Source organism: Miscanthus floridulus, chromosome 9, assembly GCF_019320115.1.
Source record: "Miscanthus floridulus cultivar M001 chromosome 9, ASM1932011v1, whole genome shotgun sequence".
Taxonomy (NCBI): Eukaryota; Viridiplantae; Streptophyta; class Magnoliopsida; order Poales; family Poaceae; genus Miscanthus; species Miscanthus floridulus.
Window position 1 is genome coordinate 90,180,729 of NC_089588.1, and position 18,187 is coordinate 90,198,915.

The following is an 18,187-nucleotide window of genomic DNA, read 5'->3' on the forward strand; positions in this document are numbered from 1 at the left end:
TTGTAGTGTTGTGGCCTTGTAGTTGGCTGGTACTTGGAACAGGTGCAGGCTTAGGGTTGGCTTTGGAAGTGGACTTAGGAGGCAATGGATGTCTTATCCTTGGTGGTGGACGGCCACCAGGCGAAGGCATGTTTACACTTTGCCTAGTAACTCTGGTAGGCGTGCGCGGGGGCTTCTGGTTGGTAGCCGCCATTGTTGCCACCTTTTGCTTCTTTGGGCGAGTTCCTGGTACCATTGGATTTTCCTAACAAGAGAAAATGCATCTTATTAATTATGAAATAAGTGTCAAGTATATCAATGAACTACACTGAAGTATATGTTTGAAATGGATAGACCATGAACTTGTTAGTTTACTAGTAATGCATCTCACCTCCTCAAAATCATCAGAATCATCACTGTCAGTTTGGTTATCAATATCAGATGATGGATCATAATCATGGTCAGAATCACGATTGTCAGATACTAGTTCCTTCCCTTTGAGCTTGGCCTGTTTTGGCAGACCATCTATAACCTCTTTTGCTAAGATTGAAATACCCATTGATTTAAAAACATCCTGAATATGCTTAACATGCTTTTCCCTGTCCTTCTCATACTGGGTGTTGGTCATTTTCTTCTATTACTTATTACATGCAAACACATAGAATGTGCAGAAACTGGATGTCAGTTTCTGAAAAAAAAGTTAAAGAAAAAACTAACACATTAGTAGTAAAATCGTACAAAAATAAAGGCTAAATCTAGCAGGTAGTTAAAAGGTGATTTCATAGTATGAGCTTATGTTACTAAATTGTACTTCACTGCAATGAAATGAAGAGAAAATACCTAAATTTTTTTCTAGCAGTGGCAAGGCATCAGTTGGGTTACGCAGACAACAAACAGAGCATGAATGAATGAATTAGTACATGTATATCTACTAAATCATATGCCATGAGCACAAAGCAGTAAATACCCAGTGAACTTGCACTTCATATGCCATGAGCACTTGCTATTTTGTCAACTCTACTTAATATTCCTCACAAGACAAAGGACACAGTCGCTGCTAGACTAGATTTGGAAGACAGAGGTATAAGAAAGGAGCTTCATTTGGTGGGAGACTCCTCAAAGCCCAAAGCGTGTTACGTTCTAACACCGGAGGAAAAGAAAAAGTTCTTGGAGTTTGTGAGCAATGTTAAATTTCCAGACGGCTATGCCTCTAACATATCAAGATGTGTCAATCTGGAGGGAGGAACAATGTTTGGACTAAAAACACATGACTGTCATATACTGCTTCAGCGTATTTTACCAGCTGCCCTTCGTGGTTTGGTGCGCAAAGATGTATATGAAGTAATAGCTGAATTAGGAAGGTTTTTCAGACAACTTTGCTCAAAAACTTTAAAGGTAGATGCACTACACCAGATGAAGGAAGATATTGTCATTATCCTTTGCAAGTTGGAGAAAATTTATCCTCCTGCATTCTTCGATGTTATGGTTCACCTAGCAGTACACTTACCAGATGAGGCACTCCTTAGGGGACCGGTTCAATATGGGTGGATGTATCCCATTGAGAGAAGATTGGGTACCTTTAAGCGTTTCATCCGAAACAAAGCAAGACCAGAAGGATGTATTGCAGAGGCATACACTGCCTATGAGTGTATGACCCAGTGCTCAACATATTTCAGTGACATTATTAATAGGTTCACTAGGCCAGAGAGAAACTTAGATGGAGAACATAACATGTCACTGAATGGTTACTCTATTTTTTCACATGGTGTTAACCTGCTGGGTGCTTCAAATTTACATTACGAAGAAAAAGACTATGACTCAATGGTTTGGTTTGTTTTAAATAATTGTGACGAGGTTGATGAATACAAAGAGTGAGTAATTGCTATAATGTCATTGCATATAACCTTATTCAATAATTAATGGTGTCACAAAAACTTATTAAGTTATTCCTTTATTGCAGCTTGTACAGGGAAGAATTAGAACACCAACAAGTCAATGATATTGAAAAAGTGATGTCAAAACAATTCGCTGCATGGTTCGAGAAACATGTGCGTGCAACTAAAGAACCTTTGACTGAAAGATTCATGATTGAATATATTTTCAATGTAACTAATTCTCTTTTTTTTGCAACCTGTAGATCACCAGATTGAAATGCCAAGGCACAACTCACATTGATGAAGACCTATACTCACTTGCATGTCGGCCGATCAACCGTGTGCGTTCATACACAGCATGTGTAATCAATGGGGTAAGGTACCACACTAAGGCTCGTGAGGAACATAGGAAGACACAAAACTCCACCATAAAAACTGGAGGTACTCACACAGATGGCACAATTGACTTCTATGGCACAATCACAGACATTATTGAGTTGACTTATGCTAAGAACAGCAAAGGAAATAGGACTGTTATCTTATTGCGGTGTGAATGGTACAATCTTGAGGGAAGGGCATACAAGATGAAAGATGATGGTTATTTCAAGAGTATTAACATCCAAGGCCGATGGTATAAGAATGACCCTTTCATTCTAGCCACAGAAGCTGAACAAGTATTTTTCTTGGAAGATACAAAGTTAGGTCCATCCTGGAGAGTGGTACAAGATTTTGGCCACCGACATATTTTTAATGTTGAAGAGTCCAACACAAACCAACCAATCCATGAACAAGTCCAGATGAGATGTCAGGAGGCATACCAAGAGGAGAATACTTCTTCCAGAGATGGTATAGTTGGGGACATTTATCCTGAATTGGATTTGCTGCACATGGATCAACCAGGCAGCCCTGTCAGTAGAGACCTTGTCGAGAGCATCCGTCGACAGGAACATATACTTCACGGTGAGGAAACATACGACGAAGATGAAGATGACGAAGATGAAACCTTCCTTGAGTACCATAGTCCAGATGAAGGAAATATGTCTGATGAAGACATTGATGATGACTAAACTTTGCATTTTTGAACATTTTTGTGAACCATCTACTTGTATTTGTGATTTTGTTGTAACTTGGAACAATGAATTTCTTTAAGTGCCTTATTCTGGTGTAAGACATTATATTTCATTCATGGTGCAAGTTACTCAGGCTATAATGCTTCTCATAATTCATGGACATGATATATGTATACACTGCTGCCTAGAAAACATGCTGCAAGTTTTTATGACCACAAGAGAATGTCTTGCAAAGTAAAGCATTTGTCATAGTATATACATGCTGCCAACATTTCATCCCACACAGGTGATATATTCATGCACACAACTTTGTGACCACAGAACCATGTCAGGGAAAGTACAAAATTTGTCATAATATGTATATGATGGAACTTACATACAGGCTACAACATGTTCTTCAACACTACAGCATGCACTACATGTCGCCTACTTCAACACAAAAGCTACAACGAAGAAGATGGCCAATACTAGGAATACTGTTACATTTAGACATCCACACACTAGACAAATGCAGCTTCCCATGCCTTCACTGTTCTTGACAACAATTTCCTTCAAATTGTTCAGATTGTGCTCCAAGCTCTCAATTTTTCCCATGAGCTCTGGAACTTCTCCCGTCGAAACTGCTGCAATGGTCGAGGTAGCTGGCGGTAGATATCCATTATCACGAAGGAAGACCACATATTCTTCCTCGAACCAATACCGACTACATGTTGCCTGCATCCAAAATTCAAGCGCATCATCACATCCCTGCAATCTGGGCACTTGAAATTTGGGTATGCAAATTCAACCAATTCACTAACATTTGTATAGGTCTTCCTGGGGCACTTGAAATATCTCTTTCCAATGTTATTGGAGTAGATGGTAGTCGCAGCAAACACCCTCACATCCCTGCAATCCGGGCACATTATCAACGGCAACCCAGTCACATCATCGATCGGCGCCTCCAGATCGACACCAGTAGGCACCGTGCCTGCAGCAACAACAGCTAGAGGTCTGGGTTGCATGGCATCCCTTGATGCGCTTGGCCGCCGAGTACGAACAGTAGACGATGAGGCCTCTGACATTATACCTGATTGATGCAGATGCAGCTGATTAGCCATTTCACATCGCATTGACCAATAGCTATTGAACACTACAAAGAAGAACGGGGAGGGGATCAGGGAGCCACTGTCGACCAAATGGAGGGGGTGGGTCGGGGATTGACGGTGCCACTACCCACCATGTGCCACCGAGTACCAACCTGATGCAGTCACGACGTTGACCGGGGATCCGCACTCACCGGCTTGCCTCACTGCGGATCTCGCGCTCCCTCCGCCAACTGCGCCGCACCGTCAGCTGGGGAAAGGGGAGCCTGCACCGCCCTGCAGCCGTGCTGCGCCCACACGCCACCACGCGCCCACCGCTCACCCAGAGGACACCCACCGCTCGCCACCTGCCGCTCGCCGCTGTCCGCCTGCCGTTCGCCGCCGTCTTCGGTCTGGTCGGGCACGGATGGGGAATGGGGAAAATGGAATGGTCAACCGAGCGGACAGGGTCCACCTGCCATGGAGTATACGGACGTTGGGGCAAGTTTATTTTTTGTAATGACATAAGGTGACGCACCCAAACAGTCACATAAAGAAAATAGATCGCGTCACAAAATGAAGTCGTCAGACTAGCTCCAGGCGCCTAACTAACTGTGACGAAACTTTGTGCCTATTGTGACATAAAAAGTTCTGTCGTCACAAATGTTTCCTCGGCTCATGAGTTTATGACGACACAAAAAACTGCGTCACAATATGTCAACATTATAAGACGAAACTAGGACCCGTCATGAGGAGTTTTGTCATAAAAAACAAGATTTCTTGTAGTGTGTGGAGCTGAGGAAACATACCAAGGGTGTTGATACACCATTTTAGTGATCTCCACTTGTATAGTGCTTAGTGTTTTAATAAGGTGATTAGTGTAGGTGCTTTGCGAAGTGCTTAGGTTGATTAGACCACCGCTTATGCGCTTGCTCTAGGTTTAGGCCTAGTGTTTAGTGAGGTTTGCATACCTCTTACCACTCGGTGCTTGTGCGCACCATTGTTGTACATTGGAGGGGCTTGTAGTCTTGCGAGATCACACCAACCGCGTTAGTGGTGTGGCCGCCACCGTGTACCGAAGGGAACAAGGGCCGCGGCATTTTGGCCGAAAGCTTGATAGTGAAGACGGCGGGGAGCATCCGGGAGAGGCTTGTCGAAAGGCACATCGGAGACCCACTTGCGCGTGGGGAAGGCTCGAGGCTATCCACGGAGTTACTCGACCAGGAGCTTGGCCCTTGCAAGGGATTCCTTGCGAGGGGCTTCAACGAGGACTAGGGGGAAGCTCGCGTGCTTCTCGATACCTTAGTAAAAATACCGAAGTTGTCGATGGGAGTTTGCATATCTCTACCTTGCTCTTTAGTTTCCACATTTACATTGATTGCATTACTCCTTTTTGCGGTAGAGATAGCAACACACTAGCAAAACCGTAGTTGCACATTTAGACAGTTTATCTTTTGCATAGGTTTTGCTAAGATCATAAAAAGAGGCCATAGTTTAGAGTTAGTTTTTTAAGTTGCCTAATTCACCCCCCTCTTAGGCGTCATGGTCCCATTCAACACTCTTGCCTGGAAACCAAACATTCACCCCCACACGAAATTCTTCACCCCTCACATTAACTTCTTAATGGGTGGGGCCACATAATACCGGCAAGGATACCAAGCAACGTCCTGATTTGCTTGACTATTTGCAACTTTGAGTGGAGTGTTATTTCTCATTAGCCGGGCCCGGGGCTCTAGAGCCCATGCACAACTTATTGTGATGGCTTTCTTTTTAAGAGATTTCATTTTCATATTGCCGGGTTCATAAATTCAGGGTCCCAATGGACCTGCTTCCCTACAAAACTTGGCCCAGCAGACAGTGCAGCGATAGCACGCACCTAGGCTAGCCTAGATATACAATGACAGGCCAAGAACATGATCCGGTCCCCGAACGGCACCTCCGGCCAGGAGATCTGGTCGAAGCCCTGACCAAAAGGCTTGGCCGTGTGAAAGGTCCTTGTTTGGTTTTGGTAATTGAGTGACAACCTAGGTGGACTAATTATGTTTATGTGAGATACACAGGTGATTAATCCACAGGTACATGTGTGTGAGCAACATATGCCATGAGGGTGAAAATGGCTTGGAGATGTTGCAAAGCTCACACATGTGATGATGAAGGAGCTCATTACACATGAGACATGACATTGAGTCATGTGATCAAGGTAGAGAAGATCAAGACAAGACTTGGCTTGATGGACCGGTTGCAAGCGTGAAGGGCAAGTTGAAGGCTTTGGAGCGATGGACCGCGTGGCGGTGAAGCTTAAGCAAGACTTGGCGCCGATGGACGAAGACAACGGTGAAAAGCAAGTGAAGTCAAGATCGATGAACCAATATGATCACGTGATGATATGAAGTGGATCATATCATTGTTGATCGTGTTGGTGCATGTGTTGCATCGACATTGAAGGAGATGGAATGGAATGCGCAAGGCAAAGGTATAACCTAGGGCATTTCATTTCACCGGTCATAGGTGTGTAGAGGAGTTTATGACCGAGTTTAGGATAGATGACCGTACTATCAAGAGGGGCAAACTTGTTTGCATATTGGTCATCTAGTGTCACTCGAGTGATCTAACTTTGCATCGTCGCTAGGATCGAGTGGCATGACAAGTTGAGTGGCTAAAATCCTTTAAAAAATGATTGTGAAAATGCTAACACACATACACATGATGGTGTACACTTGGTGGTGTTGGCACATTTGCAAAGGAGAAGAAGTTGGTGATGAAAACGAGTGAGTCACGCTGGTTACAGAGTGACTGGACGCGTCCGGTATGGTGATCGGACACGTCCAGTATTCGGCGGCGTACTCAGCGATCGGACACGTCCGGTCGCCACACCGGACGCGTCCGGTGTGAATCAGAAAACGTGGTGTTCGGCAGTACAGTCGATCGGACGCTGGTTGCGTTCGGTCCGGTGTGACCAGACACGTCCGGTGGAGCAAGGATGCTTACTGTACTCGACCAGACGCTGAGGCTCAGTGTCCGGTCAGTTTCTAACTGTCGCGTCCGGTCGGCCCTGGAGGCTTACTGGACTCGACCGGACACAGCGGTGTAGCGTCCGGTCATTTCATGCTGAGTGTCCGGTCATCGTGTCAGAGAGCCGTTGGAGGCAACGGTCGGACACGTGGTGGTCAGGTAGCTACCGGACACGTCCGGTATGCATGATCGGTGCGTCCGGTGCAGCATCCGGTGCTACGTCCGGTCGGCCCGAAAAACGCCTAGTGAAGGGGTAACGGCTAGTTTAGCCCATGGGGCTATAAATAGAAGTGGCCTTCAGCCATGGCTAGTGCTGAGCACCTTGGGGGACTTTGTGTCCATGCTTGAGAGTGCTTAAGAGCCCTCCATCTCACACATACTTGATAGTGATCATCCGATTGTGTGAGTGAGCGATTCTAGTACGATTGCATCATGAGGTTGCATCGAGTGGCACTAGGTGATCGAGTTGTAAGTCAGTGGTGCTTGTTACTCTTGGAGGTTGCCACCTCCTAGATGGCTTGGTGGTGGTCTCCGTCGAAGCCCGCAAGAAGCTTGTGCGGCGCTCCGGAGAAGAGCTTTATGAGGGGCATTGTGCTCGCCCCGCGGGAGCCGCGAAGAGCAACTTTAGTAAAGCGTGTCATTGAGCTACCCTCACTTCTGAGGTAGGTTCTTGCGGCGCCCGACGTGCGGGCTTGGTGGGTGATGCCAATTAGCCACCGAACCACCAAGTGAGCGGTCGACACAACGGGGACTAGCGTGTTGGCAAACACGTGAACCTCAGGAGAAAAATCATCATGTCAACCTTGTTCTTCCCATTGGTTTGCATCCTCGTTACACAAGCTTGCGTTTACTTTCATATACATTAAGCTTGTGTTGTTGCTTTTGTAATTAGTTAGCTTGTGTAGCTTGCTAGCTACCTTCATGCTTGTGTAGCATAGAAGTAGCTCCCTTGCGTGGCTAATTTGGTTTGTGTAACCTTGTTAGTCACATTACTTAGTTTGTGTAGCTAAGTAATTGCGCTCTCTAATTTGACATTGATTGCCTTGTTATTGAGCATTGCTAGTGAGCTTAGTTGGCTTTGTGCTTTTGCTTACTAGCATGTGTAGGAGCTCCCTTGTTGCTTAGAGTACTAGTGGCATAGGTTTGTGTGACCTTGCTCCTAGAATTGGTTAGGCGAGTTTTTAGCTAGCCCGGTACCTTTGTTGCTTGATTAGTATCTTTGGAAGGTGCTAGAGAACATAGATAGAGGGGTGTAGTCTTGGCTAGACCGATAGTTATAATTCCGCACTTGTTTCGGTTAGCCGACGCGATTAATTTTAGAAAATACTGTTCACCCCCCCTCTAGTCCACCATCTCGACCCTTCAAGTGGTATCAGAGCCCGGTCTCTCATTTGTGGTCTTCACCGACCTGAGAGGATGGCGTCTAATGGGCTAGATGTTTGTGAGGCACACATTTTATATGGCACAAACTTTGCACTTTGGAAAAATCACATGCTTGATCATTTTCGTGCAAAGGGACCTAAATTTTGGTGGGTTGTCACAAGTGGTCTCACCCATGTCTTGGATCATAGAACTCTAACCAAAGCTCAAAGAGTCCTCTATGAATTTGATGCACATGCTTGTTGTTTTCTATTGGATGCTTTACATTTTGATTTGATGAAGCAAGTAAACTACAAGGGGACCGCTCGTGAGATATGGGAGTCCATCAAGGAAACCTTCGATGATTCCTCCACATGGGATGATGGCAAATTCAAGAAGGAGGATGAGCCCAAGAAGGAGGTGCATGAGTGTGTCGAGCATGATCACAATTTGGTGATTGTGAAAGATTGCTCCACCTCATGGTCAAGTGATGATGATGATCGATCAACTACAAGTTCACTTGACAAGGTTGATGATGGTGCCACAAGTGTTGCAAGTGACGATGCTACCCCATGCACACTTGAGGGTGATGATGGTTCATGCTCAAGCCATGATGATGCTACTACAAGCCCATCCACTACACCACATTGTCTCATGTCACAAGGTGACACCAAGGTATCAAATGATGATGTGGTTGATCATGTTGATTCATATGATGAGCTTGTTAGTAGACTTGCTAGCATGACCATGTCTTTAGAAAATGAGAAAGCTAAAACATTGAAATTAGAAAATGAAAACTTATTTCTAAAGAACTCTTGTGAAGAACATAAGAAATTACTTGATGCATATAAATCTTCACTTGATGAGCTTAAATTGAATCATGAGACACTATTTGCATCTCATGATGAATTATTAGAACAACATGCTTCTCTCATTAAAGTATTTACAAAGAAACTTAAAAATAATGAGAGTTCATCACATGGGTCAATTGATCAATCACATATTATTGCTAACCCTTGTGATGTAGGCAAGAAGCATGTATCCACCTCTTGTGATGATTTATTAGATATGCCATGCTCTTCACAAATAGATGCTTGTTCTACTTCTATGTATTGTGAGACTAACCTTTTAAAGGAGAACATTGAGCTCAAAAGTGAAGTGAAGAAATTGAGCAATAAGTTAGAGAGGTGCTACAACTCAAAAGTCACCTTTGAGCACATATTGAAGACTCAAAGAAACTATGGTGACAAGTGTGGCCTTGGCTTCAAGAAGAAGATGACAAAGGACGAAAGAAAGAGAGAGATAAAGATGAAGAAGCTACAACAAAGAAAGCTCTCTCATACCATGTGCTACCGGTGTCATGAAGCGGGACACCTTGCAAATGGTTGCCCTAACATTGAGAAGCTCAAGAATATAAAAGAAGAAGAGAGGCTAAAGCATGTCAAGTGCTTCAAGTGCCGCACTTGGGGTCATCTTACCTCAATGTGCCCAACCAAGCAATTGGTGATGCAACAAGTGAAGCCTCAACCTAAGCCACAAGTTGAGCAAGAGAAGACACCCCAAGTTCAAATCAAGATCAACAATGAAGATGGTAGTGATTTGATGATAAAGAAGAAGAAAACAAGAAGGGGTGGAAAGGCAAGGCATCCAATGCAAACTCAAGATGCCAAGATGATGAGCAAGAATGAAGATGAGAAGAAAGATTATGTTCACATCAAATGCTTCAAGTGTGGAAGTATGGGACACTTTGCCTCTAAGTGTCCTACTAAACTTGAGAAGAAGGCTCAAGCAATCCATGAGAGGCAAGGCAATGAGAAGCACCACATGAGCAAGGAAGAGAAGGCTCAATCAAAGAGAAAGTGCTACTCATGCCGGGAAAGGGGACACATGGCACATTCATGTCCCCTAGGTGACATTTCTAAGCCTATTTCAATTGTTGATAATAATATGCTTAGGAAGGATGGCAATGGTACCTCATTGGTTGCAATTGCAAAACATCCCACTACTCATACTAAGGCCATGCCTAAGTATGTTGCTCCTAACTTGAGAGGACCCAAACTTGTTTGGGTACCATCAAAAAGTGGATGATTGCTTGTAGGTACCATCGGCATTGAAGACTTGATTCAACTGATCTTACATTGTTCATCATATGTTGAATCAAGTTATGAAGCTTAGTGCACATCATTATCCCAATGCCATGACAAATTGAGTGAAGTCCAAATGTGCTACAACATACAAGTGCTATAATTCAAGTTGTTGGTGATTCATTGGATATATGTGATGACTTGCAAATAATTGAGTTGAAGCTTGCTAGTTGGATGATCATGAGCTAACCAAGGTATATCTCTTGTTGATCATTTCATTTGGGTGTATATAAGTTGATTGAATTGGATAAATATGCAATGTTGCTTGCTATGAGATGATTGAATGGATAATTGATTAGTAGTCAAGTTTGGATTGATTTGTGTTGGATAAGTTCATAAGATGACATTTAGTAAGTGGTTTGAATGGATATATGTATTATGGAAGTATTCAAACAAGTTAGTATCAAGTTTGATTCATATTTGATGAAGTATAGTTCAATTGTTGAAATCTGTCCTATATTGCAAAATCTGAGCTAGCTGTGATCTTAGCCATGTTTGAGTGATCAAAACTTATTGAATTGGCATAAAAATTGGTGTACATGCTCTAGACTTATGATATAAGATGCTGTAGAAATTTTATGAAAATTGGATAAGAAATGTTTCGGTTTTGGAGTGGTTCTTGTCAGCTATAGTGCAGCAGTTTTTAGCATGTAGCAGTGGTGGAAGAATTGATAAATGGCAGCTATCTAGAAGTCAAATGAAGCTCAAACTTTTACAGCTGCTAGATAACTTAGTAAATAACATCTCCACCAAATTTCGTGGTATTTTGATTTGTACTTTGGGAGATATGCTTATATCTTTGAAGGGTACAAAATCTGTCAGAAAAGTGACAAATGTTGGATTGATCTAGAGTAACTTTGATTGAAAGGTCCTCAAGTTGGAAACATGTTTACAAGTGTTTGAGGTACCTAAGTTTGGTTTTGAGATGATCTAAAAGCATGACAAGCAAAGAGTACAAGGTCATTTGATTGTGAAGTGTACTTTGCATATATTTGGTACTCAAATTGAAAGATCAAGATCAAACTCAAGATGAAGTTGAAGTTTAAGTTCTAGTGACTATTGGAAATCATTTGGTAGAAAGAAAAGGACTTAAACAAGAAGACAGAAAATGACTTAAAGAAGGAATCAAGTTTACTCATCAAGTTAAGTCCATCACTTGGATCAATCAATCAAGACATTTCAAGTGAGTATCAAGAATGATTCTTGGAGAAAGGTCACTTCTCCCTAGTATAGGGGCTTGCCGCCTATGTGTAGGTAAACCAAGTGTGGTACTTGGAAGGCTAACATGGAAGTGGTGATCCGAGGAACATTTGAGATGCTTAGTTGAAGCAATCAAAAGGGTTGATCAACAAAAGCAAGCAACACTCAAAAGAGAGCTAATCATAATATGTCAAGTGGTATTCTCAAATTGATACTCTCATGCAAGCAAAGATCAAAAGATAAAGCAAGCCAACCACAAAAAGAAAGTGCACTTGATCATAAGTGGTATTCATTTCATATGGGTGAAGAATGAAATTCAACATGGTATCTATTGGTCTTCACCAAGCTTATAATTGGACTTCACATTGCTATTGGAGTAATGAATTGGAATCTATGTGACTATCCTCTACTCCAACATAGCAAAGGTATCATTGTAATGTGCATGATCATTTCATCCCTTACTAGTATGCGGTTAGTGCATATAGTACATGCTTCATAGGATCATGCATAACAAATGAAATGCTTAAATTCATAGCCTAGCACTATTGCTTGAATGATTAATTGATCTAGTGGTTAGTATATGAATTTGTACATGAGCTAGTGAACCCAAGTACTTGATTTTAATTTGGATTGCTAAATAAGTAATAAGTACATCATTGACAAGATAACCCTTAAAAGAGGTGTGAAGAAGCTTGTCATTGGTTCAAACCGAACTTGGAAGCTTAGGCAAATCAATTTAATTTAAGTCAACATAAAAGCTCATGATAAATAATAAGAGTATAAGCACAAGACAACAATGCAAATGGATATCTAGTTTGTATGTTTCAAGTGGTATCTAGACTCAAGTATTTCATCAAGAATTCACAAGTGATGTTTAGATAAACCCACAAGTGATATCCTATAAGTGGTACTCATAAAGATAGCAAATGTTCAAGAAATGATCAAACAAGTGGTTCTATACTAGAAAATTCTTTAAAATGGTATCACACCTTCAATTGGTATCCTACAATTGGTATCAATCATGCAAAAGATGGTTCCACAAGTGATCCTCAACTTTAAGTAATCATCAAATGAAGAATGGATCCCTCACCTATAAGAGCTTAAGTGTAAAAAAAGGGGGGGATGACCCATACATAGAATGATAAGATACAAGTAATACAAGTTAAAAGTTCAAAATGATATCTACAAGTAGTGTCATTCCAACAATCAAGTAATGTCCATAAAAAATGTAAAATTCAAGTCTCAACCATCTATCCCAAAGTGCATACCTTTGCATCAATAAGAACCATCTACCTTTTATGAAAATTGATGACAAAGGGGGAGAAATTGTACAAAGATATGAAAGATATGGGGAAAGATTGTACAAACATAAGAGATTGTACAAAGGGAAGAGATAGGACATGGACATGAACAAAGGGGGACATGGACATGAACAAAGGGGGAGCAACATTGGAGAAAAGAAGGATCAAAATTCTTGGACAAGAGAAGCACACAAGTAGGGGGAGCAAGCTCATGAACTTTGATTAATTGCATTTGATATGTGCATATTCATGTGCTTGCTTGCATTGCATAAGCTTTCAAATTCAATATGCATGCTTGTGTGGTGTATGCTAGTTGTAAAACTTGAATGATAATTTGATAACTAGCATGCATAGGATAATAGCTAGACACTTGGTATGCTTTGCAAGCAATGCTAGTACCTTGCTTTTAATGTTGATCTCACAAAGGATCTAGTGCTTTTATTACCAAGTGATATCTAGCTAACCATGGTGCTAAGGACGAACTTAAAGGTGCAACTCCGATTGGTACACGCTTCAAAGGTTTATTCTATACACCTTAGCATCATTTAGTAGTAATTACTCTCCCATAATTTTAATCTATGCATATGTGCGAACTTCAAATCAAACATTCTAGCACATATGTAGGGGGAGCTAATACTACCATTTCAGGTTTGTGGTACTTGTCCAAAATCATTTACACATGGTAAAATTGCTTGGGCAAGCAACATGAATCCAAAAGAGCTTAATTTCCATATCTTTGTAGAGTTGTCATCAATTACCAAAAAGGGGGAGATTGAAAGGTCCTTGTTTGGTTTTGGTAATTGAGTGACAACCTAGGTGGACTAATTGTGTTTATGTTAGATACACAGGTGATTAGTCCATAGGTACATGTGTGTGAGCAACATATGCCATGAGGGTGAAAATGGCTTGGAGATGTTGCAAAGCTCACACATGTGATGATGAAGGAGCTCATTACACATGAGACATGACATTGAGTCATGTGATCAAGGTGGAGAAGATCAAGACAAGACTTGGCTTGATGGACCAGTTGCAAGTGTGAAGGGCAAGTTGAAGGCTTTGGAGCGATGGACCGCGTGGCGGTGAAGCTTAAGCAAGACTTGGCGCCGATAGACGAAGGCAACGGTGAAAAGCAAGTGAAGTCAAGATCGATGAACCAATATGATCACGTGATGATATGAAGTGGATCATATCATTGTTGATCGTGTTGGTGCATGTGTTGCATCGACATTGAAGGAGATGTAATGGAATGCGTAAGGCAAAGGTATAACCTAGGGCATTTCATTTCATCGGTCATAGGTGTGTAGAGGAGTTTATGACCAGGTTTAGGATAGATGGCCGTACTATCAAGAGGGGCAAACTTATTTGCATATCGGTCATCTAGTGCCACTCGAGTGATCTAACTTTGCATCGTCGCTAGGATCGAGTGGCGTGACAAGTTGAGTGGCTAAAATCCTTTGAAAAATGATTGTGAAAATGCTAACACACATACATATGATGGTGTACACTTGGTGGTGTTGGTACATTTGCAAAGGAGAACAGTTGGTGATGAAAACGAGTGAGTCGTGCTGGTTACAGAGTGATCGGACGCGTCCGGTATGGTGACCGGACACATCCGGTATTCGGCGGCGTACTTAGCGATCGGACGCGTCCGGTCGCCACACCGGACGCGTCCGGTGTGAATCAGAAAACGTGGTGTTCGACAATATAGTCGATCGAACGCTGGCTGCGTCCGGTCCGGTGTGACCGGACGCGTCTGGTCGAGCAAGGATGCTTACTGTACTCGACCGGACGCTGAGGCTCAGCGTCCGGTTGGTTTCTAACTGTCGCGTCCGGTCGGCCCTGGAGGCTTACTGGACTCGACCGGACACAGTGGTGTAGCGTCCGGTCGTTTCGTGCTGAGCGTCCGGTCGTCATGTCAGAGAGCCGTTGGAGGCAACTGTCGGACACGTGGCGGTCAGGTAGCTACCAGACACGTCCGGTATAGCGACCAGACACGTCCGATATGCACGATCAGTGCGTCCGGTGCAGCGTCCGGTGATGCGTCCGGTCGGCCCGAAAAACGCCCAGTAAAGGGGTAATGGCTAGTTTAGCCCATGGGGCTATAAATAGAAGTGGCCTTCAGCCATGGCTGGTGCTGAGCACCTTGGGGGACTTTGTGTCCATGCTTGAGAGTGCTTAGGAGCCCTCCATCTCACACATACTTGATAGTGATCATCCGATTGTGTGAGTGAGCGATTCTAGTGCGATTGCATCGTGAGGTTGCATCGAGTGGCACTAGGAGATCGAGTTGCAAGCCGGTGGTGCTTGTTACTCTTGGAGGTTGCCACCTCCTAGATGGCTTGGCGGTGGTCTCCGTCGAAGCCCGCAAGAAGCTTGTGCGGCGCTCCGGAGAAGTGCTTTGTGAGGGGCATTGTGCTCGCCCCGCGGGAGCCGCGAAGAGCAACTTTAGTAAAGCGTGTCATTGAGCTACCCTCACTTCTGGGGTAGGTTCTTGCGGCGCCCGACGTGCGGGCTTGGCGGGTGATGCCAATTAGCCGCCGAACCACCAAGTGAGCGATCGACACAACGGGGACTAGCGTGTTGGCAAACACGTGAACCTCGGGAGAAAAATCATCATGTCAACCTTATTCTTCCCGTTGGTTTGCATCCCCGTTACACAAGCTTGCGTTTACTTTCATATACATTAAGCTTGTGTTGTTGCTTTTGTAATTAGTTAGCTTGTGTAGCTTGCTAGTTACCTTTATGCTTGTGTAGCATAGAAGTAGCTCCCTTGCGTAGCTAATTTGGTTTGTGTAACCTTGTTAGTCACATTACTTAGTTTGTGTAGCTAAGTAATTGCGCTCTCTAATTTGGCATTGGTTGCCTTGTTATTGAGCATTGCTAGTGAGCTTAGTTGGCTTTGTGTGCTTTTGCTTACTAGCATGTGTAGGAGCTCCCTTGTTGCTTAGAGTACTAGTGGCATAGGTTTGTGTGATCTTGCTCCTAGAATTGGTTAGGTGAGTTTTAGCTAGCCCGGCACCTTTGTTGCTTGATTAGTATCTTTGGAAGGTGCTAGAGAACATAGATAGAGGGGTGTAGTCTTGGCTACACCAATAGTTATAATTTCGCACTTGTTTCGGTTAGCCGACGTGATTAATTTTAGAAAAGACTATTCACCCCCCTCTAGTCTGCCATCTTGACCCTTCACCGTGGTGGGACCACAGTCCGACTCTGACCCCCTTTCTCCGACCAAGGATACGTCGAACCTCTGTTCGCTGTTCTTTTCGGACCGACACAGTCGGGGTCGACTGGGAACGACCGACCCGGGACACCCGCTCGGTGTGGACCCAGGGAGCAGGCGGAGCAGATAAGGGAAGGCGATCAAGTCAACCGCAATACCGAGGACCGTACCCTACCATGCCCTGCGCACCTACAGGACGGTGCCGTTAGGCCATGTCAGACGAACACTGTACAGCCTGCCAGACGCGTCAGAACATAAACAGTATTGTGGGCACCATTATTTGCCGTACCAGGTGAATACTATACAGCCTGCCAGACGCGTCAGAGCATAAACCGTATTATGGGCGCTGTCATTTGCCGTACCAGGTGAACACTGTATAACCTGCCAGATGCGTCAGAGCATAAACAGTATTGTGGGCACCGTCGTTTGCCGTACCAGGTGAACACTGTGCAGCCTGCTAGATACAACAGAGCATGAACAGTAAGATGGCAATGACGGCGTAAACAGTATGGCGTGCGACGACGGCCATCCCGTACCCGATGGCGTGGGCAACAAGGCTAGGCAGCGTTCGTATACACTCTCTCTCTTTCTCTCTGACTTGTAAGGCCATCCCCTTTAACTATAAAAGGGGATGCGCTCTCTCCTAAAAGGCGACGACCCAAGGACTCGACGACTACACAGGCTACCGAACATGGTCTCAACAGTCTCAACAGCTCGCAAGCTTAGGCACACAGAGACACACACAGAGCACACGCTCTGACACTTAGCATTAGTTTGAGCCCCGTCACTCTCTTCCACTCGAACTAGAGGCCGACCGGGCCTTTTACACCCACCACTTCATTCCTAACTCGTTTATAACCCCACAGCAAACTTCGAGCACTTGGGCTCAGTAATAAAGTCACCAACCGACCTCAACTAGACCTAGGGCCCGTTGCCTGAACCAGTATAAATCATGTGTCATTGAGTGCTAGGCCACATCCGATCACAACGCACGACAAAACTATAAATATTTACTTGTTGGTCACATTTCGTAGTACCGACACATATATTGATTTTAGAGATTAGAATTAGGATTACACATCTAATCATATCATCGGATGGATATGTATCCTTTGGTTGTGTTAGTGAATGGTTGGTTAGGACAAGACACCATTTCAACATACCCATCACACATATATATATTCCAACAGAGATCAATGAAAGTATAGTAGTTTTAATCCTTTGTTCAGGTTTTATTTATTTTTTCAACATTTTTAGAGATGGAAACTTGTTAAAGAAAGAAAGTTCGAGATTCATGTGGCTCATGGGTAAACACACTTTGAAACAACACAATTAGCTGCGCATGGGCTCAAGCACCCGCTTTCTTCCCAGGGTAGGCCCTTCACAACCTGACAACTTTCAGGAAAGGAAAAGGTTCGCATGACCTTACTTAATTATTGCGCAAGTCCAATTTACCTTCTCTAATTATTAAGCACCGGGAGCACATGATCGAGTAGGAAGATAGTTTGGATGGGTTTGATGCTAGATTTCATGCGTTTCCTAAAATAATGCTCTATATTATGGTGACTAGATTAAAAAAATGAAGTTGCTTTCATATTTGCTGAAGTCAAAATAATTTTTCTATGAAATTTCTAAAGTTAAGTCAGCTTTTAGTATTTCTATAAATAAATGGATATTTATTTTAGAAAGATATCAGATATTTAAAAAAAAAACATTTCTACAACTTTTTTATAAAGTTGATTGATTTCTTCAAATTATCGTGAAAGTCTAATTTACCTTCTCATGGTTGATGTGACGTCATAAATTGAGTGGTTTTAAAAGTTAGAGGAGTCCAAAATCTAATCTAATTTTATGATTATTAAGAGAGGTAAATCGGGCAATAGTTTTTTTTTGAAGTGACCATATAACTTTTCCCTTCGAGCAACTCGTCCGGCCCAGGCGCTGCCAAACCGCACCTACGGCGA

The 18,187-nt window shown here is 43.3% G+C and overlaps 2 protein-coding genes across 3 annotated transcripts; one reads left to right on the forward strand and one right to left on the reverse strand.

Moving 5' to 3' along the window:
- Positions 1 to 1,800: 1,800 nt before the first annotated feature.
- Positions 1,801 to 2,920, forward strand: LOC136480269 (uncharacterized). The gene is made up of 3 exons (XM_066477859.1): positions 1,801 to 1,850; positions 1,940 to 2,027; positions 2,117 to 2,920. The coding sequence occupies exons 1-3, from the start codon at positions 1,801 to 1,803 to the stop codon at positions 2,918 to 2,920; spliced, it is 942 nt and encodes a 313-aa protein (XP_066333956.1).
- Positions 2,921 to 3,261: 341 nt separating this feature from the next.
- Positions 3,262 to 4,438, reverse strand: LOC136482362 (uncharacterized). Of its 2 annotated transcripts, none has more exons than XM_066479574.1 (3): positions 4,164 to 4,438; positions 3,724 to 3,992; positions 3,262 to 3,637 (listed from the first exon to the last, which is right to left on the reverse strand). In XM_066479574.1, exons 2-3 carry the CDS (start codon positions 3,985 to 3,987, stop codon positions 3,350 to 3,352), a joined length of 552 nt encoding a protein of 183 aa, XP_066335671.1. In that variant the 5' UTR covers positions 3,988 to 3,992; positions 4,164 to 4,438; the 3' UTR covers positions 3,262 to 3,349. The 2 variants fall into 2 exon arrangements, with proteins under 2 accessions (XP_066335671.1, XP_066335670.1); XM_066479573.1 differs by having other exon boundaries at positions 3,724 to 4,055.
- Between the last annotated feature and the right edge of the window lie 13,749 nt (positions 4,439 to 18,187).

Excerpts from the sequence above, each read along its gene's own strand:
- LOC136480269 (XM_066477859.1), top strand. The coding sequence starts at position 1,801 with ATGGTTTGGTTTGTTTTAAATAATTGTGACGAGGTTGATGAATACAAA. Across the intron at positions 1,851-1,939 it reads GAGGTTGATGAATACAAAGA|CTTGTACAGGGAAGAATTAG; the intron begins GTGAGTAATTGC and ends CCTTTATTGCAG. Across the intron at positions 2,028-2,116 it reads CTGCATGGTTCGAGAAACAT|ATCACCAGATTGAAATGCCA; the intron begins GTGCGTGCAACT and ends TGCAACCTGTAG.
- LOC136482362 (XM_066479573.1), bottom strand. The coding sequence starts at position 4,035 with ATGCGATGTGAAATGGCTAATCAGCTGCATCTGCATCAATCAGGTATA. Across the intron at positions 3,638-3,723 it reads CCAGGAAGACCTATACAAAT|GCAACATGTAGTCGGTATTG; the intron begins GTTAGTGAATTG and ends TTTTGGATGCAG.